Source organism: Etheostoma cragini, chromosome 18, assembly GCF_013103735.1.
Source record: "Etheostoma cragini isolate CJK2018 chromosome 18, CSU_Ecrag_1.0, whole genome shotgun sequence".
Classification (NCBI taxonomy): Eukaryota; Metazoa; Chordata; class Actinopteri; order Perciformes; family Percidae; genus Etheostoma; species Etheostoma cragini.
In genome coordinates this window covers 21,673,090-21,697,056 of record NC_048424.1, presented here as the reverse complement: position 1 = coordinate 21,697,056, position 23,967 = coordinate 21,673,090, and the positions used below count along the sequence as shown (strand labels likewise).

At 40.8% G+C, this 23,967-nt stretch overlaps 2 protein-coding genes across 3 annotated transcripts; one reads left to right on the top strand and one right to left on the bottom strand.

The window, feature by feature from the left end:
* Nucleotides 1-1,100: 1,100 nt before the first annotated feature.
* Nucleotides 1,101-13,537, top strand: znf410 (zinc finger protein 410). Of its 2 annotated transcripts, none has more exons than XR_004660387.1 (10): nucleotides 1,101-1,169; nucleotides 1,421-1,559; nucleotides 3,364-3,537; nucleotides 4,232-4,453; nucleotides 6,564-6,723; nucleotides 8,782-8,963; nucleotides 9,509-9,598; nucleotides 9,711-9,830; nucleotides 10,371-10,821; nucleotides 12,449-13,537. XR_004660387.1 is itself a non-coding variant. In XM_034899923.1 (10 exons), the coding sequence occupies exons 1-10, from the start codon at nucleotides 1,137-1,139 to the stop codon at nucleotides 12,547-12,549; spliced, it is 1,341 nt and encodes a 446-aa protein (XP_034755814.1). In that variant the 5' UTR covers nucleotides 1,101-1,136; the 3' UTR covers nucleotides 12,550-13,537. The 2 variants fall into 2 exon arrangements, 1 of the variants encoding a protein (XP_034755814.1); XM_034899923.1 differs by having other exon boundaries at nucleotides 10,702-10,821.
* Nucleotides 12,881-21,705, bottom strand: LOC117961343 (ectonucleoside triphosphate diphosphohydrolase 5-like). Its single transcript, XM_034899925.1, has 14 exons — nucleotides 21,480-21,705; nucleotides 18,358-18,590; nucleotides 17,864-17,940; nucleotides 17,486-17,629; nucleotides 16,912-16,987; nucleotides 16,403-16,438; nucleotides 16,032-16,120; nucleotides 15,867-15,949; nucleotides 15,441-15,502; nucleotides 14,995-15,096; nucleotides 14,570-14,713; nucleotides 14,217-14,273; nucleotides 13,945-14,060; nucleotides 12,881-13,467 (listed from the first exon to the last, which is right to left on the bottom strand). The coding sequence occupies exons 2-14, from the start codon at nucleotides 18,581-18,583 to the stop codon at nucleotides 13,384-13,386; spliced, it is 1,296 nt and encodes a 431-aa protein (XP_034755816.1). The 5' UTR covers nucleotides 18,584-18,590; nucleotides 21,480-21,705; the 3' UTR covers nucleotides 12,881-13,383.
* Nucleotides 21,706-23,967: the final 2,262 nt, after the last annotated feature.

Here is a 23,967-nt window from a genome sequence, read left to right as displayed (position 1 = left end):
AAAACGGAAGTATAATGGGCCGAGGCGGGCCGAGGCGAGCCGAGGCAAGCTGTTACCAGCAGTGGAAAAACGCCATATAGTCTGACTCGACTCTTGTCGGGTATGAGACGTTATGACGTAAACCGTTTGCATCCGAGCATGCGCGACTCAAATCTGCACTCGGCTTACATCGGGGAGTGGCAGAGGCATATGGACAGGGGCCTCCCATAGACAGTTAAAGAAATGGTGTCTCCAACAAGTAGCTCTCGAGCTACCGGTAGCCCGCGGACAGGTTGACAAACTGAGCCACAAAATTACCCCGATATTAAAAGTTAGGTAGTTAGCTTTGTGGGCCATAGCTGTGTAGCTAAAGTCGTATATTTTTCTTGGACCGTGATGTGAATATTTCCAGTGATGTAGCTAGCTAGCTAGGACTAGCTATTTGGGCTAAAAGAAGTGCAAAATAGACATGAACCTTCAAGTGAAGTTAATTTTTTCCATAAGCTTTGTGTAGTGTAATTTCAGCAAAAAGTAGCTTCATTCGGCTTCTTTATGATATATAAATAAATGTAAGCGCTGTCATGTAATGCACGTAGCTTGTGGACACGTTCGTTATTTTAAAATAACCCAGCTATTATGAAGAAAGGCGGAGACCCTGCTATTGGCGGGAGCTAACTCTACTACTAACAGTAGATGGCAGTAATGCAACGCTAAGGATGCCAGCATACCGTTCATATTCAAGGAAGAAGAAGAAGACTAGTACTCTCACTCTTTAGCCCAGCAACACAACTATAACAAGGTAAAATGATTACTTTCATGTCACTTAAGATTTAATTACGTTATATGTACGTACAGTGTTTCGCCAGCGGGTTGGCTCTGACACCGGGCTGCAGCTAACATCTGTCTGTTAGCCCCGGTAGCTAGTTTGGTAACTGCTAACCCTGCTAGCTAACTTAACAAGACAGTCTGTCATCTGCTTGTTTTATCCACCACAGTTTAGACTGACGCGGTGCAGTCAGTGTCAACCTTTAGCTGCATTGTTTGATTGAGGTAAGAATTATTCTGACGTGTGCAAAATTGCACATGGCAAAATTGGGTGCGTGGGTGTTTGATTGATCAGTGTGTTATCCTTCTGCAGGTTCCACACAGGGTGACCCATGCTTTCTGATGAGCTTGACTCCAAACCAGAGGTATTGTCATCATTCCCGTGACCCATGATTGATAGATAGATGGATAGATAGATAGATATTTATTGATCCCAATAAAATGGGAAATTACAGTGTTGCAGCAGCAAAATCAGTCACACAGCACAGAATGTAAATGAAACACTAGGACACAATATATCTACATGTAAATTTGCAGAGGCAGCACACTTTGTTGTGACTTGGAATATTGCATTAAATAAGACACAAGCTTGGCTTTTCTCTTTTTCTCTTCTCAGCTGCTGGTGCAGTTTGTGCAAAACGCGTCCATCCCGTTGGTGCAGGGTCTGGAGGACTCGGAGTCCAAACACCCCTGCTTGCCCCTGCCCCTGCTGCCTCCAGCTGAGAGCTCGCTGTGCAGCCCACTGGAGCTCACAGGTCACCAGCCTTTGCTATGGTTTTAATCACCACAGGTCAAAATACTAGCAGTACTATTCAGGGTGTACTCAATTTTCAGTTTCACAGAGGGCTGGGTACCAAATCTATTCTTTATAGTCACCGACCGAAAGTATTGAGTATTTAAAAATGCCTTGTCGTTATCGATCAAAACCACATTTAATTACCTGAACGAGTAAATCCAATCAGCATGCTTCTACCAAGATCTAATTAAGCTGACTGTCTAACGTCATACGTTTAAAGTCATAGTTATTGTAAAAAAAATTTTTATTATAGCCACTTTAATATTTAGAGATTAAAAGGATTCACACACAAATCACTTGTGGTATTGTGGTGACGTGGTAACTACAGGGCTTGTAATGGTTCAAACATCTTCCATACCATTACAGATACTGATACCTATTCCTTACTTTTTTCGATACCAATTTTGGTAAATAAAAAAAAATAACAACATTGCACAATTTTTTAAATTTATTTTTCAGCTCCTACGACGTGAGCCCTGTCTGTCTGTGTGTATCAAATGACAATGTGAAAGGGGGGGGGGGACTGTAGTGATGAAGCTACGAGTATCACCTGAATCTGCAGCTCCCCTCTACTATACAGAGATTTAAAGTTCCAGCTCATTGTTTAGCTGTTGGTTCACTGTCACTGTTCTCACAATGTTTTCATACGCTGCAAAAAGCTCTTAAAATGAACTGTGCATTACCCGCTCACCACCAAACACACACAGTAAGGGACTAGTGACTTCTGAAATTGCAGTGTGATAGCTTGATGATAAAAAACTGGTTTACTGGCATTAAAAGTTGAATAAGGTTTGAATGGAGTTTCTAGATTATAGTATGAATATATATATATATATATATATATATATATATATATATATATATATATAGTGTGTGTGTGTGTGTACCTTGGGAGATAGGCATTTAGTTTTACAGGCTGTTCTGTCACTAAGACTTTTGCATTTTCACACACATTAACAAATATAATTTTTTTTTTTAAGTTGTTAAAAACATTCCATTGCCGAGTACATGTGCTTTGTGTAGGGTTTTAGGTTGGTGGATATTCATTTTCTTTCACAACATCTCCAGGTCCTTCAGACAACCAAGGTTCCCTTTTAGACCTGATGCTCCATCTGACTCCGCTGTAGGAAATAGGTTTATCATTTGCTTAAAATACTTGAGCACCAGTAGAGGGACAAAGGCCCCTTTGACACATTGTGTCTATGATCATTTGGCTACGTGGGTAGGATTCCCTGTAAACCTACTTTGAAAAAACTGCACCTTTGACAGTTCAGATAAATAATAATATACGTTGTATGTATTAAAGGTGCCCTGTGGTTTTTTTTGTAAGCAAACATGTATTTATATTCAGTGTTTCCTACACATTTCATTATGTGTATCCTTGAATTTTGCTGCAGGGAAGAACATTTATCTATTTACAATACATTATTCATTCACAAAGAAAATGTGTGTCCTTTTAAAGGTTGGATTTCCCTTTTTTTTAATTAAGGCATTAAGATCAATTTCCAATATTTTTTTTTTTATTCCTCTTTTTAATCAACTTTAGCATGGGGGTGTAAACCTATTCAAGCCGCTGTACACTTGCCCATTACATAATGAAAAAGGTTTTTATATCTATGTTGTTGCTAGTCTACACTAATGTTACTAAAGCAATCCATTTCCATGCACTGATTCGACAGTGTAAACATAGTTTGATTATTTGTGACATTTATTTTTGTGTTTTATTCCGGACTAAAACTAACAAACAATGGTTTTCTCCTCAGATGGAGGCCTGAGCCATGAGCCTGAGACTCCTCCCTCCCTGTCAGAGTTCGGAGGTGTGTCCGAGCGAAGCCCCTTAGTGGTCCAAACACGGGCCTCGCCCAGCCCCCCACCCATCCTCCATGACCTACAACAGTCAGACAGCCCTTCCTACGTACTACTGAACCTTGCAAAAGGTAAGTCCAAAGTTTATTCCCGTAAGATGAGTCACTTCCTGATGGATTTCAAACGCCATTTTAAAAGAGTGAGACGTTTTAAATTAAAACTCTAAATGTGATCTTGTGTCAGTACTTTGTGTCTCGCACGGCTCCAAATTCTACACACAGCGCTAAAAAGAAATGGGGTGACACATTTTCATGAAGAACTGTGAATTATTTTGGCTGGAAGAAATGATCCTTGGCAGGCCCGTTCTCTAGGTCCATCAGACCTAGGCGCGGGAGCCAAAAAATTTAATTTTGGTCTTAATTTCCACCTTTTGTGCAGTGTGCTGTGTTCCGTCTGTGAATCAGTGAGTGATGTGAAGGATAGAAAAGGCTTTTCAGCCGACAGAATCCCTTTCAGTCTTATTGGTACATTAAATTCAAATCCTAAATAAAGGATTGTTGTTGTTTCTTTAGCGTGTTCGTGCTTTCTCAATGTGTGATAGATAGATACTTTATTCATCCCTGTGGGGTTAATTCGAGAGTTGTCCAGCATACTCATAGCTTTTCAGAATAAAGCTCTAACATCAAACCCCAAACTGCCAAGCTTGATGGGAGGACAATCCTGAATTCATAAATATGTCCTAGAGGGACTGAGGCCGTTAATGACCATGCAGAATGTTGCATTGGCTTTGAATTTTATAGTTTCACAGTGGTTCTTCCCTTTCAGGCATCACAGCCTCCTCAGAGTCCCTGATCTTCGCCGCAGATGGCGCCGGCGAGGATGACGATGAGGGGGTCTCATCAGGGGACTATGGGATCGATGGCAGTGCTCCCTGGTATCTGCGGGTGCAGGAGCTGGCACACGACAGCCTGATTGCCGCCACGCGGGCACAGCTTGCCAGAGATGCCAAGGCCAGCCAGGACGCCAGAGCTGCAAGTGTTAGTAACGGTAAAAGTCACGTTGTCTCCATTTCTCCATGTTGCGGTTTACAGACATGTGCAGGGCCAGTTACATGTGCATTACAGCCTGTCTGTGATGTCATGTAAAACTAAAAGAGAGAAAGTGAAGGCTGTGTGCAGGAAGCTGCACATGTTTATGGTAAGACAACATCATTGGCTGTTGTACTTATTATAGCAGGCATCAAAGGCCGAAAGAAGAGAAATGAGGTCAGCGCTGAGATGAAAATGAAGTGTAATCAGCACCGACTGAAACTGTGTTCAACACTTCTCATCACAAGTCTCGAATTCAAAATGAATTTGTAACTTTGTCTAAACGGATGTGCAAGCCTGACTGCAAATATCAAGTGACGGTCTAAATGGCCCGTTATGGTGAAACATTGATCATGCTTCAGCACATGGTGTCTGTGGTGCTTAAATGTGAATTTACTAGTGTGACTAACTCAGGCTTCAGATAGTACAGTGTGCAGTGATCAGAAAGACAGACAAAGCTTAGACAACAGGAAAGAACAGCGGTAACCACAAAGACATGACCAGGTGGGGGGGGGGGGGGGACACAGTTGATAAGAAACAGCACCTCTAAAGCTAACTAGTTAACGTGTTCTATCGTGTTTGGTATCCGTACAACAATGAGGTATAAAAACATACATTTTACTTATTTCTTTTGGGCATTTTAGGCCTTTACTTGTATAGGGCAGCTGAAGCCACTTAAAGGGAAAGAGAGGGGTAATGGCATCTAGCAAAGGGCTGCAGGTCGGAATCGAACCTGCGGCCGCTTCGCCCAGGAGTAAACCTCTAAATACCCATGGGTCCCTGCTCTACCAGGTGAGCTACCCAGGCGCTCGGGGACTGTTTTGGTTTTGGTTGTTTTACCCGGGACCAGTGACTTCCTGCAGTCTTCCCTGGTTGCCCAGCAACTGCTCCCAGCCAAGAAAAAGTCTGATGGCTGTTAACCAAAAGTTTGACCCTGTAGTCAAATATTCAAATAGAGTCCATTGATATAAAATGTGTTTTGAAAGAATTAGTTTCCAAACTCTGCTTTGATACTGGAGAGTTGGTTACTGCCTCTTCTACGCTTACCAACATTACATCTCCACTCCATTTAACTCTTCTCCCTCTAACTGTGAAGCTATCTGCTCTGGTCTCAGACAAACATTCATTTCCGTAGCGAGCTGTTGACCCACACCAGGAATCAGGACTCCATCGCAACCACTTTTAACTTCCCTCCACAGGCTGCCTGACAGATTAAGGATTTGTCCATGACATTGAAGGCAACCCTGACTCCTAGCTACAGCTCCGATCAAATTATAGCCAGAGGCCCTGTTTACAAGATTGATATGAGAGTGAAGTTTATTTTCATCTTTGTCGGCTGCTAGTTTATCCCCTCACATCGAAACTTGGCTCTGCTACCCTTGGTTTATAACGTCTTATTCTGAGCCAGTGCATCAGTTAGGAAAAGGCTTATTGTTCATTGTTTTATTCAATTTATTGATTTAACATACAATTCCCAATTTCAAATGACGTTTCCAAAAGGAAACATTGTCAACATCTGCTTTATCTCACTTTGTTCATCGAACTTTTATTTATTGCTGCAAAATGTGATTGTCTAGAGACGAACTGACCAACACATGTATGATTAAAGATCGATACTTGGCGTCTGTGTATCGATACAGTATTGCCACTGAAAATATCCCAATACTATGCTGTATCGATTCCCCCCCCCCCCCCCCCCTAGTAGGTACTACTTGGTTAATTTTTGAATAAAATGTGTGCAGTAGACAGTAAGCGGTTTCAGTGTAATGGCTGCCCTCTGATTATCTTGCTGTAGATTAGCAGTAGTGTATCAGTTATAGGTGCATTCCTGCCAGCCATATGCAAAATTAGACCTGCTAAAGCCATCCAGAGCAGGGAGTCCAGGCAGGTGAAAAGCGAGTGATTGCATTCAGCTTCGGGTGCTTTTCTTTTGGCTGCTGTTGTTCGGCAGGTCTCAGTCAGTACCCGATGATCAGCTTTTACACAGCCAGGCTCCAGAGGCCGGCCGCCTGGCACACTTGTATTGTTTTCTGCACAACTCCGCTCACTTTCCTCTTCTGGTTGCCTAGGCGACCACACACACAGTTTGACAGCAGACGGGGACAAGCGAGAGCTGGCGTCTCGGACCAGCCGCCCCCTCTCCAAGCAGATCCTCCGTTGCTCGTTTGAGGGTTGCTGCAGGACGTTCACCTGGCCGGCTCATCTCAAATACCACCTCAAAACACACAGGTGACACAATACACACACGGCCAGAAGATAACGGATTCAGACAGCAGTCCCAACAAGGTGCCATTGTTAATGTAGGAATATTTAACCCTATGCAATCCCTGTCTTATTCAGAAACATTTACCAGATTCAAAAACAATAATAAAGCTTGTAGGCTAATACAGTTACCATTTTTTTTTATACATTATTACATACGGTAGCCTTTAAGTATTATCGCCTAACAGATGTTTGAAGTCTTGAACACAAGGTATTACTTTAATGTGTGTCTGTTCCCCATTAATGAAACGTGTGCAGGCAAAGAAAATCAATTTGAATCATCTACATAGATTTCGTCAGACCTTTTATTGTCTTCAACAAAATTCACAATATCACTGACAATAGGATTTATTTTATGTAAAAATCACAGTAAATACTACTTGCATCTTGCCTTGTTTTGCCCAGCTTTTGAGACTGTTAGTTTATGAAAGTAGTACAAATAATGTTGTCTTTATTGTTCATCAGTCATAAAGACAGCTGTGTTGGATAAGCGCTGTTCATTTTATTTTTTACAGTTACGTGTAAAAAAGAACTTTAAAAAACTGGGCAAAATCAAATCGCTAGGTTTACCCCGTCTATACATATTAGACGTGACAATGGCTTGTAGAAAACATGAGGAGAAAGGTGGATGGGGAAAATTCAAGTAAAAGTATGCTGCAGTAAAATGCAAAAAGTTCCCAAAGGGACATGATGAGGGACATGATGAGGGACAGACAGCTGAGTTAATTTCACATCAAGAGGTCCTGGTGCGTGCCAGGAGCAGGCCGCCTTCCTCCCTATCTTAGCAAATTGCACATTAACATGGGTCAGCTACCAACATGGGTACGTGCATCATGATTAGCAAAATGATCGCACCATTTAGTGCTGTCCAACTTAGTGTGTTTAATAATTTCTGTTTGGTTCATTTGAAACATGAGTCGCGGGTAGACCGTGATTGGACTTGGGTGTATATGAGAGGTTGTAGTGAGCTGCCAGGATGAAGACTGTGGGATTGAATTAAACAGGAAAACATCAGGCATGCAATGGTACCACTCTAAACGTGCTCCTAGCTCCCAGTTTGCACTTTCTTCTTTTCCATTAGAGTGCTATCTTTCATATTAGCATGTAATATTGTGGAACTGGCAAATACCTGCTGGTTGTTTGTGAAAGCTTCACAGACACAATAGATAGGTCCTACTAGTCATTTAGAATTAAGAGTCTCTTCAGGAGCTGAAAGTCCCAGGAACTCCTGGAAACATTCATGTTAATGGCCACAGAGAAAGATATCCTCATGTCCCTTTGATGGACAGTTGCTGAGAAAAGTGCCCTTCTCAAGAAACCTTTACTTCCCCAACATTACATTTGCTTACATTATATGTGAATAGTTAAAGTGTATAGTAACTAACACTGTTTAGTTTTGGTATAGGCCTACAATATCTAATCCCCACGTTCAGGTACAGTTAGCCTACTTTATCTCTGAAAGTAATACTCTGTACTGTTTTTATAATTACAAGTTTGTGTAATTTGGGGTTTCTGTAGCCAGTGACGCTTCATTACTTTTAATTTAATTTTCAATGCAGATGTAATGGCATTTTTCTAGTTTTTACTTGAAGGCTGAGGCTTCATTTATAATCCCAATCCCAATTGTCATCATTGGTTTTGAGATGTTAGTTGCTGTGGACACCGTGTCTGATAGGCTACAGTATCAGGACATCCTGGCTAGTGTCTGTCGTGCACGGCTAGGAGCCGATCGCCAGGTGATGGGCCTATTTGGGAGGAAGTCCAGGGCTGTTTTTTTAGCCCCAGTCCGTTCCTGGTCAAAGCCGTTTTGGAACAGTGTTTTCCACAGATTATTTATGGTGGAGGCAGACAGAGCAGCCTAATAGGAGAAACCCAGCCGAGGCTCAGAAAGAAGTGTGTACAGCTGGAGCAGGAGGAATCTATTTGTGGCTGCCCTGTCTGACATGGTGGTGGGCTGTTGCAAATCAAACGTGCACACGGGAGACATCGACTGAGGCTTGTTTGTTTGGTTATCTCGGCTCCCAGGAATGACCGGATGTTCAGGTGCGGCGCAGAGGGCTGCGGGAAGAGTTTCTACGTGCTGCAGAGGCTGCAGGTTCACATGAGAACTCACAACGGCGAGAAGCCCTTCATCTGCAAGGAGAAGAACTGTGGCAAGAGGTTCACCACAGCTGGAAACCTGAAGAACCACAGACGCATCCACACAGGTGGGGAGCAGGTCCACACACACGCTGGAAGCAATAACTGACCCAGGCCGTTTGGCTCTACTCATTCAATGCTTCCTTGGTGCAGTCATGGCTGGAGATTTGAAGAGTCAGCAGCACCGCGCCTCCATTTCACTGCTGCAATAAGTAACAGTACTACGTCACTTTTTTTTATTGGGTGACTTTAAGATTATTTAAGATTATTTTTGTTGGCCTGTTCCACAGTCTGCTCCGACCAGTTAGACTACAGCAACACTATACAGTGTTTATATTTTATATATAGTGTCCATATGTCTGGAAGAACACCTTTCTGTGCACTATAATATCCACTTTGTTGGATGAAATTATATTACATTACATTCTTGTGCGTGAAAATAGGTTAACTGTCACCATGAGTTCCGTAAATGTACCACAGTAGTTCTTTGTGTGTGTGTGTGTGTGTGTGTGTTGGAAGACCTGCATTGAGTTTTACATGCTGTTCTGTCACTAAGACTATTCCCTATTCACACACATTAACGTAATTTTTTTATTTTTATAAATGTTTCCAGGAGAGAAGCCTTTTCTGTGCGAAGCAGATGGCTGTGGGCGTTCCTTCGCGGAGTATTCCAGTCTACGAAAACACATGCTCGTACATTCTGGTGAGTGGGACAGAGTTAAAGGGGAGCACTTTTTTGCGATTGGTGTGCTACAGATATGGTAAATGATCATTTGCTTTGAGGAGATGCATCCTGTCCTGTTCGTGTTTTTCAGGTGAGAAGCCTCATCACTGTGGGATCTGTGGGAAGACTTTCTCTCAGTCCGGCAGCAGAAACGTCCACATGAGGAAGAGACACGGAGAGGACGGGCTCGGCAGTGAAAGCAGAGAAACGGGTATATTTTTAATTTATTTTTTACACACACACACTAATCCTTGGACTATGTAGCTTCAAGCAGCCCATACATTAGAGAAAATGTTGGTTTGTCACTTTTTGAAACATTTCTTGAATAATGAATGACTTTTGCATCTTAAAAATGTATCATTGTAGAAATGGTGTTGTTAAAATGTCTTTCAGCTTCTCATTCCTCACTGAAATGTCTTTTTGCCATCACCTTATACATTTCCCTCTGCAGCTGTGGAAAATGTACCCCCGTTCACTCCTGTCTCTATTCTCAGTCTCAGTTTTAGAAGCTCTTCAGCGTAGAAGTGTCTCTCATTGAGCTCTTTTGCATTCCAACATATGGTCTAATTGTACAAGATTGGCTTAAATGAGTTTTTTGTGATACGAAACACTGAGAGCAGACAGCACATTTGCCTACTTGTCACATTTGTGTAGCAGTGGGGAAGCACCGCAGCTGAATCACCACAGAGGAGGCGCTGCCAAAGCTCTAATTATAAACAGCAGATTGATTCGGGTCAGTCTCCCCAAATAGGCTGGTCTTTTGTGTTTAAAAAAAAAAAAAACAGAGCAAAGGAAGATGCCGCTTTCCAACAGAGGGGTACTTTCTGAGTTACTGGATGAATTATTGAATCGACTATCTTGGAATAACTACAGTCCAGAAAAACATCAGCAAAAAAACATTTTCATGCTTCAAAAGGTCTAAATTTAGGGAATAATGAAGAGGTTTCAGCTTTGAACACTGACTTCTTAGACTTACTGTTGGTTGCTGGCTGTACATTCTATAAAGATGGCGGGTTAAGTACAGTGTGTGTTGCTACTTTTGTAGGAAAGGCTAAGGTTGTTTGTCCGTTTGTGACTGACAGGAGAGGCTCTGACACAAAGCAGCCTGCTGGAGGCAGACGGCGAAAATGGCGACGGTATGGTCACCATGACGACAACCGTTGAACCCATGAATCTTCACCATGCCATGCTGAGATCCCCAGGTATGCCTTTTATACTCGATGGCAGGGGAAACCCAATACGTACATGGTGGACTAAATAACGTGTCACGACAATAATCAGTCGGTCAGAGGTGCTGAGTCAGCTCTTGGTAAAGTGTTTTTCAATCATTGCTTGTGTCAGTCTCTAGGCAACCACTGTCACTCTTTGACAGTCCAGTTTTCTCGCGTTTGCTTCAGCTGTCATGACTGAGAAGTTTTTCTTTTTGGAAAATGAAGGAACAATATAGACCGCAGCTATCACGCCTCTTTGCTTATCTTAAACTCCATGTTAGAATAGTTACAGTATTAGGGGACCACTAAGGTCTATATAAGAGACTTCAGATACAGTATTAGGGGACCACTAAGGTCTATATAAAGAGACTTCAGATACAGTATTAGGGACCACTAAGGTCTATATAAGAGACTTCAGATACAGTATTAGGGACCACTAAGGTCTATATAAAGAGACTTCAGATACAGTATTAGGGACCACTAAGGTCTATATAAAGAGACTTCAGATACAGTATTAGGGGACCACTAAGGTCTATATAAGAGACTTCAGATACAGTATTAGGGGACCACTAAGGTCTATATAAGAGACTTCAGATACAGTATTAGGGGACCACTAAGGTCTATATAAAAGCATCCAAAGAACACCATGTTGTGGAACCTTTAAGGAACCGCAGTCAGTACTGTCTCGGTTTTAGTTCTTGCTAAAATTGTTTTTCTGAAAAGTTGGTTCTAACCCAACTCTGATCTACTGATTCAAGTCTCGGATCATTCCTTACAAAAATGTTGTGGAGATTTTATAACTGGAGCGTAGCATGGTGCAGATTCTAAATCAGCCGATTATTGGTCTAATGCTGTCAAATGTTTTGATGCTGAAGTGTTCATACAAGGTTTTAATATTATACTATATGTGCAGTGCTTATACATAATATTCTAGGCTCTTTCTCCGATATACACTTGGAATTTACATTGGTGGTATTAGTAGTAGTTGTAGTGTTTCTCATACTTATTTCTTTTAACTTATTGTCATTTTTTTGATTGATATTCTCCGATAGGGTTTTCTATGAGTAATAGAGTATTTTTTGTAACAACACTTCAAAAGAGAGCTCAGTCAACACCTCTGGCTGTCTCAACAAAATGGCAAACACAGCTCTCTACTTCATTATTATTTACTGTGTTTTTGTCCACCCAAGTACTACAATATGCCTATGGCTAAATGGTTATTTATTATTGTTTTGTACATTTTGGGATATTCAGCACATATCTATTGATTTTAACACAATTGTTAGAAATTGTTCCCATTTGTTAGAGCTCAAAGTTCATATATAATGCCTGAAAATAAGTAGTGACCCACTTGGACTGAATACTTTATAAGCTCAGTATTACACGGGTCTGTACATGGCCTTCAGCTTCCTAAATTGGCCTGTCAGTATCAAAAGGCAGCACCAGGTGAGAGCTTGCAGAAACTCGAGGACAAAAGTTCCAGTAGAGTTTTGGCCCTGAAAGGTGCTTTGTCTCCTAATGACTGTAGGTACGCACAGATTGACAGGAGTCTCACTTTTAGACAGCAGTCATGTTCACTGGTAGTTTCTCTTGGAACTTGTCTTTGTGTCCCCTCCAGGCTCTGCAGACTCGGTGGTTGTTCTCTCTCAGCCACATGAACTGGTGACCATGACGACAGAAGACCATGCATATGGAGAAGATGTGGTGGCGCTGCTGTAGTCTGCCGTTATGAAAAATGTCACCCGCTGCCTTTTTCAGCAGCGCTGGACTAAACGTAGTCCTCTCATTTGTAAAGGGATGAGTTGTTGACTTTGACCCTTGTAGATATTTGTAATTAGCAACTGATGATTGTTTTATTGGCAAAGTTTGTACAAATGACTTTTTTTTTCTCTAGTTTTTGAAAAATACTCCCAAAGAAATACTGAGACGGGTTAAAAGTTTATGAAAATATAATGATCATGTGTTATGTGCATTAACATTGTAAACAGCAGTCTGAGGTTGAAATGCATTGATGATATTCTCTAACGGAAAATGAGTGCCACTTATTTTGTATAACGTCAATGGCTGATATGATCGACTGTCAAATTTAAATGTACCAGACGTGTGTGTATACCCCATTATCCTTATTATAACTAGCAAACACTTGATACTAGAACTAGCGGAGCACCGTCTGTCACATTGCTGTATGTAAACACTGGCCACAGCTCAACCAGTTTAACAAGCCAGGCCACCATGTTAAAACATTAAACAACAAATAATGTATCCAGTAATGCCCAAAGTGGTAGTAACTGAGTGTTATTGGTAACATCTTTCACTCTGTCAACCTCCAGTGCTTCACTTGTTCTCCGCGTAGGAAACATATTGCTCATTTACAGCTCAATACATCCATATTTGAGGAGAATTGCTTCATGAGAAATTAAGAATTACTCGTGAGGTTAGTTCCCTCCTTATGAAACACTGCAGATGTCTGGGGCCGTTGATAAGGAAGTGCACGACGTTACCCGTGTTTCTTATTGAGCACCACCTAAATCAGCAGTGGCTGTTCCTCCCTTCCTAGTGGATCTTCAGGTTGTGGAAGTGGTCCAACGTGGCACCCAATGCCCAGCTTGCCTCCACGTTGTTCACTTTCTTGGTCAACTAGGAGGGGGGAAAAAACCAAATCACTCAAATGCCTTTTATATTTATTGAAATAAAAAAAGTTAACAGTTTTTGTGAAGATTCTTTCCTTTAGCATGAGTTGTGCTCCTGTTTTTGAGATATGGGGCATCACTTCTTTAGGTTATTATGTCAAAGTGTGAACTAGACATAAAAAAAAAAATCACGATTTGTTTTTTGCAAATGTAGGATGACAGAAAAGGATAACTCATAGCCATCAATGCCATGGTCTCCTTATCTAATGATGCTAACAAATACTAATTGAGGCTATTTTAAATGTTGCCAAGCTCGTTACTTTATGTAAGTTTATGACTCATACAACTAAGTCTGAGCTTCGCCAATTCTGACACTAGTAGTTCATTTCATAATGCATTTGCAAGTGTTTGAAAAAATATTCCGTCTGTTGCCTCCATGAAAGCAATGCCACAAACCCTGTAGATTGGGTTGCGTAAGGCTCACCTGCAGCACAGTCCTCTCCTTGAAGCCAAATCCATCCTTGAGCAGACAAGTGATGTAGGTCAGGTCCATACACAGGAAAGAACTGGTAGGAGGGTACTTGGTCATCTTATTGCACACTGAGCAGAAAAAAAGGGGCACTCAAGTGTCTGATAGCATGAGGGCAGAACTTCAGATAGCAGCGAGGACAAGGCTACTGAGATGCACACTGTGTGTCAAGTACATGGAAGCTGCAGATCTGTCATAGTGAGGATGCATTGCTTTCCCCATCTCACCCTCTTTAGCTCTTTTCTTAAAGTCTCTGACCTCCAGCATCCCTCCTTGGACCCCATCTGCAACAGGAAGTGATTGGGGTCACATTTCTAATGCTATACCATTCATTAAGAGAGCACATGTACCTGCACACTTCCATGATACTAATAATAGAGCGTGTGCCCGTTCAGCTTGGACTGGCAAAGGATAGCAATTTCTCTAATAGCTACACACCTTTAGTTCGACAAATCCCCAGACAAGTGCAGATGACTCACATTTCCCTGCCTCCGTCTTGCATTCGCATGGGTAATAACAACCTGCTGGGTCTGTATAATTATGTAAGGTGTGTACAGAGGGTGTGTGTGTGTGTACCAACCGATAAGGCCTGCATCCACAGCTCTGTCAAAGTAATAGGAGAATGCATAGAACACGTTGCTGTCTTCGAGCTCGTACGGCTGATGAATTATCCCCTTCACCACTGTAAGTACTTCTTGATAACAAAGCTTGTACCCCGCATTACCTGGAAAGGAACAAAAACAGCGATGTAAATTATGCATTATATACTGAAACAGCATTATGAAATTATGCTAAATTCAACTAAGTCCATTCTAATGGGCTTTAGAACCATAACACTGCAGATATTTGGTTCAGTTTTGTATTCGCTCAAATCTATCACATACTCTGATTTACTCTGGATGTTTGTGGTCTGAATATCCTGGGTTGTACCTCATCACAATAAAATTGTTTTGTTTTACTCGACTCAACAGACTGATTAAACTTATTGTATAAATAGGATCTTACCATCTGGGTCCCCGCTCACTTGATAGGTCAGCCCTCCAAATCTCCATTCACCCCTGAACTTCTTTGGCAGGCAGGAACTCTTAAAAACCCGCCACTCCAACCCTGTTGGAGCACAGACGTGACCTGTTAAATCTTCTGACTGGCTCGACGGCTTCACGCCAGGTCACCATGGTCTCTCACTCACTAACACAATTTTCTCCAAAATCCATTGGTGTTTAATCTAAGGACCTCCCTTGAATTGTTTGTTGGAGAGAGAGACGTGAAATTACATCCCAGAATTAAAAAAAAATCTCATTACATCCATTGCTCAGTATTTGGAGAAATAGGCAGGAAGGTAACAAAACCAGAGAGAGCACTAAGAGAACTGACTCACTGGTGTGTCTAAGTGTCCTTCAGACACACACACACACACACAGCTAATGGCCACTCTTGCTTGTGTTCAGTACCTTCTGCACCCAAAGCGCCCAGTGTGGCCAGTCGCGCTGCCATCAATCCATTTCCAAGGTAGCTGGATGAAGTCAAGGGATTGTGATACAGTTACAAAACCAACCAGGAACAGAGTTCTGTTGTTACAACAGAGTGTATGTAACAAGCAAGTTCTTCTGAAAATAGGCCAAACAAATGGGGTCTTCCTATTATACACAATCTACTGACTAAGCAGACAATAGAGGCTTTCCCAATTAAAAACACTTGAAGTTACAACAACAAAGTCACTAGTATTTGTAACATAGTCAATACCAAAAGCAAATTGAAAAACATATAGAAATGACCTCGAAAAGAGATTAAACCAGATGATTTGATGCAATCAGATATAATTCGAATGTAGGATTACGGTGTTTAATTAAACAAGCATTCATTATCAAATCTGTTACCTGTAAGTGTACAGTTCAAATGTTGAGTTAAAGATGTCAAATCTGGCAACGTAATCAGCAACAGGAACACTTTCAATGGTTTTCTACAGTGAAATATAAAAGGATATGTAGTGAGCTACTTATCCCTTAACAGTTTAGCTCTAAGAATGCCGTCGAATGACTGACCCTCAGCTTTGGCAGGAAGGTGATCTGCGTGGATCCTCCACCCAGATCCAAGATTCCCACTGTCTTCTTGGTATGTGCATTCAGGTGACCTGGAAACATTTCCATCTTTAACCCAGCAGCCACAACAGAGAGGCGCTAATCAGTTATACCTTAGATACTATCTTCAAAAGGCCTATTTGACACAGAATATGCAAACCATAAGTATAATAAATTCAGATGCGGAGGCTGATAATGATCAGAGCTACTCCCTTGAGGCAACGGAATCATATTTGTAAGCATTCAGCCTGTATTTGTGAAGCAGGGTCTATAATAAGACACCATGATAGTTTCAGACATTAAGTTCAATTTGGACGCGAGTTTACAGTACTCACCTGTCAGATAGTTCAAAGATATCCAAGCCAGGATTCCTGCATTAAAGACATGAGAAACCGAAAACAGACATTTCAGCTGGAAGGCACAAGGTATTTTTAGAAAAGCTGACGACAAATTTTCACAGAAATAACAATAGTTACAGCATACACAAACATAGTGCAAACACAGGAGTAAGAACTATAATTCTATTAACAAGGTTGAAATGCTGACAAATCAATTATACTGTGGCACAACAGACAATAACAATTTTTCACCATATAATTACAGACTTAAGTTCACAACACCTTTGTGGCGAAGAGTAATTTGATTTTCTTAAACATCATCACAAACGACAGCAATAATCTGCTGCGATTTAGTCGAAAGTCTGCAGTCAACAAAAGAGGCCTCATGGAAATTGCACAGCACACATAAAGTAGGGCAGGAGGATCAGTGAGGCCACCTACAAAGTGCTACAGAAAGAACCTGACGAATGGGTTGCTTGTCGGGGCAGAGGGTGGGCAGACGTTACCTTCATTTGTGCCGTTCATTACGCTGACGCTGTTGTCTGGGACCAAAAAAGGAGATTCATCAAACACATGTTGAACCTATGGAAGAAGAGGAAGATAGGCAGATTGAGCAAGAGAGAGAGAGAGAGAGAGAGAGAGAGAGAATGAGGGCACCAAGAAAAGCAGCAGAGAAATGGTCTTAATGGTATCTCCTGTATTTGGTAGCTCATACAGAAATGTCCTCCGCTTGAAGGGATTAAAAAATTCCTTCAGGGGGATTAATAAAGTCTCATTTATCTTCCAAGGTGCCCCAGGGCCATCCATTACCATCTTATCCCCTCCACAAGAGCCTTCCACACTAAGCTCACACCACTCTGATAACAATACTTTTCCTCTTGTCTATGTATCACCTGCCATAACGCTGAAAATGTTCTGTCCCCTTCTGCCTGCTCCTTCCCTGGATAAATGGTTGAACTTTCCCCAGAAGGTGTCAGATAATGTAGCACCAAACAACTCCCTTATGAGAAAAAAAACTGCACTCTACGTTACAGAGGTCTTAACAGTGTGTCAGGCCTCAGTACCAACGCACTCTTTTACCTGCTTCAGAAGAAGCCGGGCTTTCTCTGCAGCCAGCAGCCGAAGTCCGGCTGTGGCTCGGAGAACCAGAGGAGTTCTCTTCCACTCCAGCCGGGGCACAGTCTTCTTGGCCACCTTCAACAACATCCTCACTGTGTGTCCAGCCTTTAAAAACAGACACAAATGCTCAGAACTGTCTTTTGACAACAGTGGTACGTGTCGGGCTGCTGAATATTCACTTGTTTTGTCATTTTGCTTTTCTCGCTTCCTACTTACTTTCATTAGCAATGGGCTTTTCTGCAGAGGGGGGCTACGGGCAGTGTTTCTGAATACAACGTAGAGCCGGCTGACCTTTTCCTTTGACTTAACATAATTGATTAGATTTGACAATGAACTCACCATTTCAGGGGAGTCAGCATATGCTGACAGACCAGGCTTTATGGAATGGAACATCTCATTGTCCAAAACAGGCAGCTCTAAAAGACACAAGATCAGCCCACATCAAATATGCCGCAGCTATTAAAAGCATTAAGAGGCTTTAATCTTCTTAGCATACATTTGCTGAATATCTGACAAAATAGGATTATTTCTGAAATGAAGTTGAGTATCACCTATGTCCCGTGAGGTGAAAATGTACAGGTTTACAGAAGAGAGAGGCTGTGAGGATAGAGGGAAAGCTGAAGAAAGGAGGCCTGCAAACCAGTGGGTTACTATGCTGTTTGCATTGGAAATCAGTTGATCTCCGGCCATGTAAATACATGACATGACGCACTTGGTGAAGTTAATACACATGTGATTTAAACTGCCTCTCACCCTGGATGCTGGTATGATAACATTAGAAAAAGAGAAGAGGAAAGCTACTGAGTAGCTCAGAGTAGTCTGTCCAATATTACCTGAGTCACTCTGGATGAAGGTGTAGATGTGGATGCGTGTCCCTGTGCTCCCTGCATCAAACATCACTGCATAGAAGATGCGGCTGTGGTTTGCTGGCCGGCTGAGACTGGGAAGGATGCTCCACATGTTGTTGGTCAAATCCAGGAGAGAGGTCCTGACCTGGGCTCGGCACAGTCCTGTGACAGAGAGCAGGACCAGGAGTAGAAGTGGCACGCTGAGCTTCATCTTCAATCTGGAGAATCGACCAAAAAACTATTTTATTCTTTCCACAGCACTGTAAAGACACTATTTTTTTATGAAATGGGTCTGAACTGCTAAAAAGAAGCAGCTCAACAGCTGCTGACTAGCAGCATGACAAGCAACAGAGTAAGAAGCATGTCAGACCACGCCCCGGCAGACTTGCCAACCAACCAGAGACATACCCCTAAATCAAGCTCTCTACCTGCTGAGTCAACTCCTGTAGAGAAGGTAGCATGCATTACTTAACTTGGTCGACTTTAAGCATTTGATCTTGATTTTTTTAATCAATAAACAGCAACACAACCATGTCTGAACATCTCTCTAGAAAACTCAGTGAGGCACTGCTCTAAGGGAAACCCCTGCTGAGACACTCCGCTTGCATAGAAAGACATTTTTCATGAGAAATGCTACTGCATGTGAAATCCAATTTAAGTTCTAAATGTTGGGCGTTTAACTTGTTGCACTGTTGCCTAGAGCAAGTTACAAAAATTAATAGAAATGGACAGTGGACATACCATGGGAGTTACTTCACTGTCGGCCCCTTTATCATTTATCACTGAAACGTTTCAGAGGATAAGTGGGAATTTTTAATGAGGAGTCACGACCAAAGATACATTCGTGAAGGTTTAATTTGCCTACTGCAAAGAGTGCAAATGAAGCATGAGATCATTTTCATTTTGGGCTGGATGTTTGCTCCTATTTAGCTACTCACTGCTAGAAAAAGATAGAAATACTAACACACTAGGACTACAGCGAAGGTGATTCACTGGATTGGGATAAGATTTGGTCCTCGTTTGTTTTTTCTTCTAAAAACCCAGACTATCAACAGATCCATTTCACTCATATACACAGGACATAGACAACATCTCCAATCTGCACCCTGTGCTCAGATGGACTTATAGGCTCATACATGCATATGTATGGGAAGGCAAGGACATGAGGCTTTTTTAGGGTGAGGTCTGTGCTACTTTATCATGATACCTCCTCACTAAAGATGACAGGTTGGAAAAGACGTATGCTCTTAACAGCCATCACTGCCAAGAAGATGCTGGCTTTACGCTGGAAACCTCCACATACAATCACTAAGTCCCAATGGATTCACACACGCATAGACATGGTTGATATGTGGTAAGAATGCACAGTGCTGGAGCCGATACTATTCTAGCATGGCAAACAGTGGCAGATAAGATTAAGAAATTGCTGTAATCACTACCTGTAAGTGCATTTTCTGGCATTTACAGAACTAGTTATATGTGTAAGAAACTGCCAGTTAACTTGTCACGACCATCCTGTAAGCCGATGCGTCACACGCCTTACATCTCAGTATGAGAACACCATGTATTACTACGAAGAACTCCTCACAAATCTGCCAGCGTGGATTAAGGAGACTATGGTTTTTACCGAGGTCACCAGTGACTTGTATTAATATTAAGTAAATATGTGTCTCCAGAGAGGCCAGTATGCTCTGAGGCAAAGCAAAACAAGGAACCGTGTCAGTCTTGGAGAAGAAAGCCTTGAATGATTCAATCAAAATCCCCTTATAGTTCTGATCAGTTCTTCAACATTCTTGAAAACGTGCTTGTAGTAATGCTTGCTCTTGGGGGAATTACTGGAATTTGTGGGTCTTTGTAAATTATAGTGTGCTCTAGAGCTACTCTATCTGTAAAGTGTCTGTCACTCCAGTTCTGAACTCCTTCCACTGGCTTCCTGTTCCTCAAAGAATTGATTTCCAAATACTTTTGCTAATTTAACATTAAACGGTTTAGGGCCAAAATACATTTCTGATCTTCTACTACACTACGACCCCCCCAGACCTCTCAGGTGGTCTGGGACAGGTCTATTTTCTGTCCCCAGAGTCAGACCTAAACAGGGGGAAGCAGCGTTCGGTTTTTACTCCCAGGAACAAACTCCTTTCTTTAAATGGTGCTCATTTCTTTAATGTTTAATTTCTTATACTGCACTGTAATTTGTAATTGTTTTTCACTGTATTTATGTAAAGCACTTTGAATTGTCTTGTTGCTGAAATGTGCTAAACAAATAAAGCTGCCTTGCCTTGAGATACCTCTTTCAGATTTGATACTATGAATAAAATTGAATTGAATTTATAGTTCTTAAAAATCGCTTAAAAGGCAGACACCTGCAGCTGAAACTGTTGATTGTATAACTAGTTCCTGATGTCAAACAATGTAATTAATGGTGATTATTGCTGGGACTGTAAGCAATACATTTCCACACAACTTTGTAGAAACTTCAAGGAGTTTCTTGAAGCTTTCTTTTTATAAAATGATAGGACGAATTTGAGTTGTAATATTTTTAATTCATGACATATTGCTTTGGGGTGGTTTAGGGACGGGTGCTTGTATCTTTGTCGGACTGCCTTGGCGGACAGTGGCAATTTTACAACTAAAATAAACGTACTTTCACGGTAGCATTAACCGAAATTAACCATAGAAATATACTTCTAGTGTCCAAAAAGGTTATAATATAACTAACTAACTAAAGTGGTGTCAGTTTTATGAGCAATGTCCTCCGGCTGGTTGTGACTTCAGCAGGCTGACATATTGGGTAGCTAGATACACACAGCACCACTGTATTTCTAGAAAGTTCTAAAGGTTATTAGGCTGTATTCGTTCTCCTTTTTAAGGTTATTTCTCACGTAAGTTATGATAACGTTAGCTAGCGTGAATGCTAACTACGTTAGAAAGCTAGCTAGCCGCTGAAGTTTGTTAAAAAAGCTAGCTACGTTAGTCAGTCGCCCGTTACAGCGAGTCTTTCGAAGAAACTCAAACTTGCCAAAAACGATAAAAAAAAATACCCGGTTAAAAACCTGTAGCTAACTTTTGGCAGGGTTTTGTGAAAGCTAAACACACTCCGAGCTCACCATGATGTCTGTCCCTCTGGTAACAGGGCTCGTGCCGCAGCTGAGTCGTCGTGACGTCACCAGTGTTCTTCTTTAACTGTGTTCATAGACAGTGAAAGAAGTTGTTTTCAGGGTCATTCAGGGCTCACCATGTCCGAGTAAAACATGCTGAATAGGATGCAAAACAGATCCTCAAAGAACAGAACAGCCTGTTCTGTCAAAGGATCGGCCAGCATAAACATCATTGTTGGAATGCTAATTGACCACATTTTTTTGACATAATGTACTATACTTTTTTTTAACATTCTATAGAACTTTTGTAACTATATCACTTTTTTTTTTTTACATAGACCTAGAGTATATGCTGTGATTTTCAACTTACACACTATGACAATTTTATTTACTATGACTTTCTTAGCACTTTCTGGGCCATGATGTTGGTGATATGACACATGCGTTTGGTGTGGGAGATCTGGCTTTGATTCCCACTGCGTTACTTCAACCAATGTGTCCCTGAGCACACACAAGACACTAGTTGCTCCAGAGCATGCTGATATATAACAAAAAAGTGAGTTGCATGGGAAAAGTGTCAGCAAAATGACATGTAAATACTACACAATCTTTTTAATATACTTTTCTATGACTTTTTTTATGACTTCTTTCGACTATACTATCACTATTCTTGACTACCATGCTTTTTTGTTACTATGACTTTAACCACTTTTAAAAAAAAACTATACTATTACCTTTTTTAACGTACTATACCGTGACTTTTTGGGTTTACTATAGTATGATTTTTTACTATGATTTTTTAACATTCTATACTAGGATTTTTTGGACATACTTTACTATGACTTTTTAATGTTTTATTTTAACACACTATACTAGTATTTCTATAATATGACTTTTTATTGGTTTTTTTCGACATACCAGAGGGCGTAAGCCTACCATTCATTTTAAATGTTTTTTTTTCTTTAAAATGGCTAATTTACTTTAGCTATGAATGTTTACAACACAGATTCATAACTGGCACTGTAGCTTAGAGCACCAACAAGCAAACACAAGTAGTTTTAGATGGCTTTTTCCAACATGCTATAATATGAGGTTGTATCACATTTTAATGACTTTTTGCTTTCTTTAATGGCTTAGTAGCTTTTTGCCATGACTGTTTTGCTTAGCTGGCACAGTAGCTTGTGGGTTAGAGAGCACCAACAAGAACCAGCAAGTAGTCCCAGCAAACCGAGACCCAGGTTTGATACCCAGTCTGGGCTCACCCTGTTCATGGCGTTTTCTTTCGACTGGTTTATCCCTTTTTTGACATACAAAATATGACTTTTTTTTTATTGCTTTTGCGACATACCATGCTATGAATATTTTCAGCACTGTTGTTTAGGTGGCACAGTGGCTCAATGATTAGCACTCCTCAAGTGGGCAACCAGAAACTAGTCAGAGCAAACTCTCACTGAGGTTCAATTCCTGAACGGGAATAACCCTTTTTAATGACTTTTTTTTTCAACATACCATAATATATCACTTATTTATCACTTTTCTTTCTGACATACCAGACTCACTTTTTTTCAATATACCATACTTTCACTTTTCTTGACATACTATACTATGACATTTTTATCATTTTTTTTTCCAATACAATATCACTTTTTTTGACATTGTATACAATTACTTTTTTATCACTTCTTTTGGATACACTATACTGTCACTTTTCTTGACATACTATACTATGACATTTATTCCCAATACAATATCACTTTTTTTAAAATACTACTTTATCATTTTTCGACATACTATACCATTGCCTTTTTTTAATCACTTTTTTGTCATGCTCTACCATGACTACTTATCACTTTTTCCAACATACTATACTATTATTTTTTTTTGAAATACCAGCCATACTAGTTTATTTGCATTTTTAATTCCTTTTCCACTGTAACCAAGTTCTTCCAGATTATTCCCAGAACAGTGTAAATTACTATCATCCGACCTTTCCCATTGTCCTTTCATCTGGGAAAACTGCAGCTTTCAGAGATTGATTAAAAACATGTATAAGAGGGTTCACCACATAACCAGTATTACTTTTGACCATACACAGTACATGTAAATACTAATCCAGTCTGTGGATTTACTACTCTGAGAAAAAAATGCTGAACATTTCTTTCCAATTTGAAAGGTTTGAGATAAAGCTCCTTTCTTTAAAGATGTTTTGATATTGTTCCATTCATTTTCATGTATTTTTTTAACTGCTCATCTGCATAATATACTCGAGTGTACTAATGTGAAAGTAGTTTTCTGGGTCAACGTCATTTTCAGTGTCTTATGGTTTATGTTCACTGAATTTGAAAGTTTCCAACTTTAGTTGCTCATATTTAGCAGATGAGTTTCTGTCCAAGTTTATCAGATGAAAAGCACTTTCACAATTTCTATGGGCCCCTCCCTGCATCCACAGCTATTCATTGTAGCATCTTTTTTGCACACTCAGTCCACTCCCCCCCCC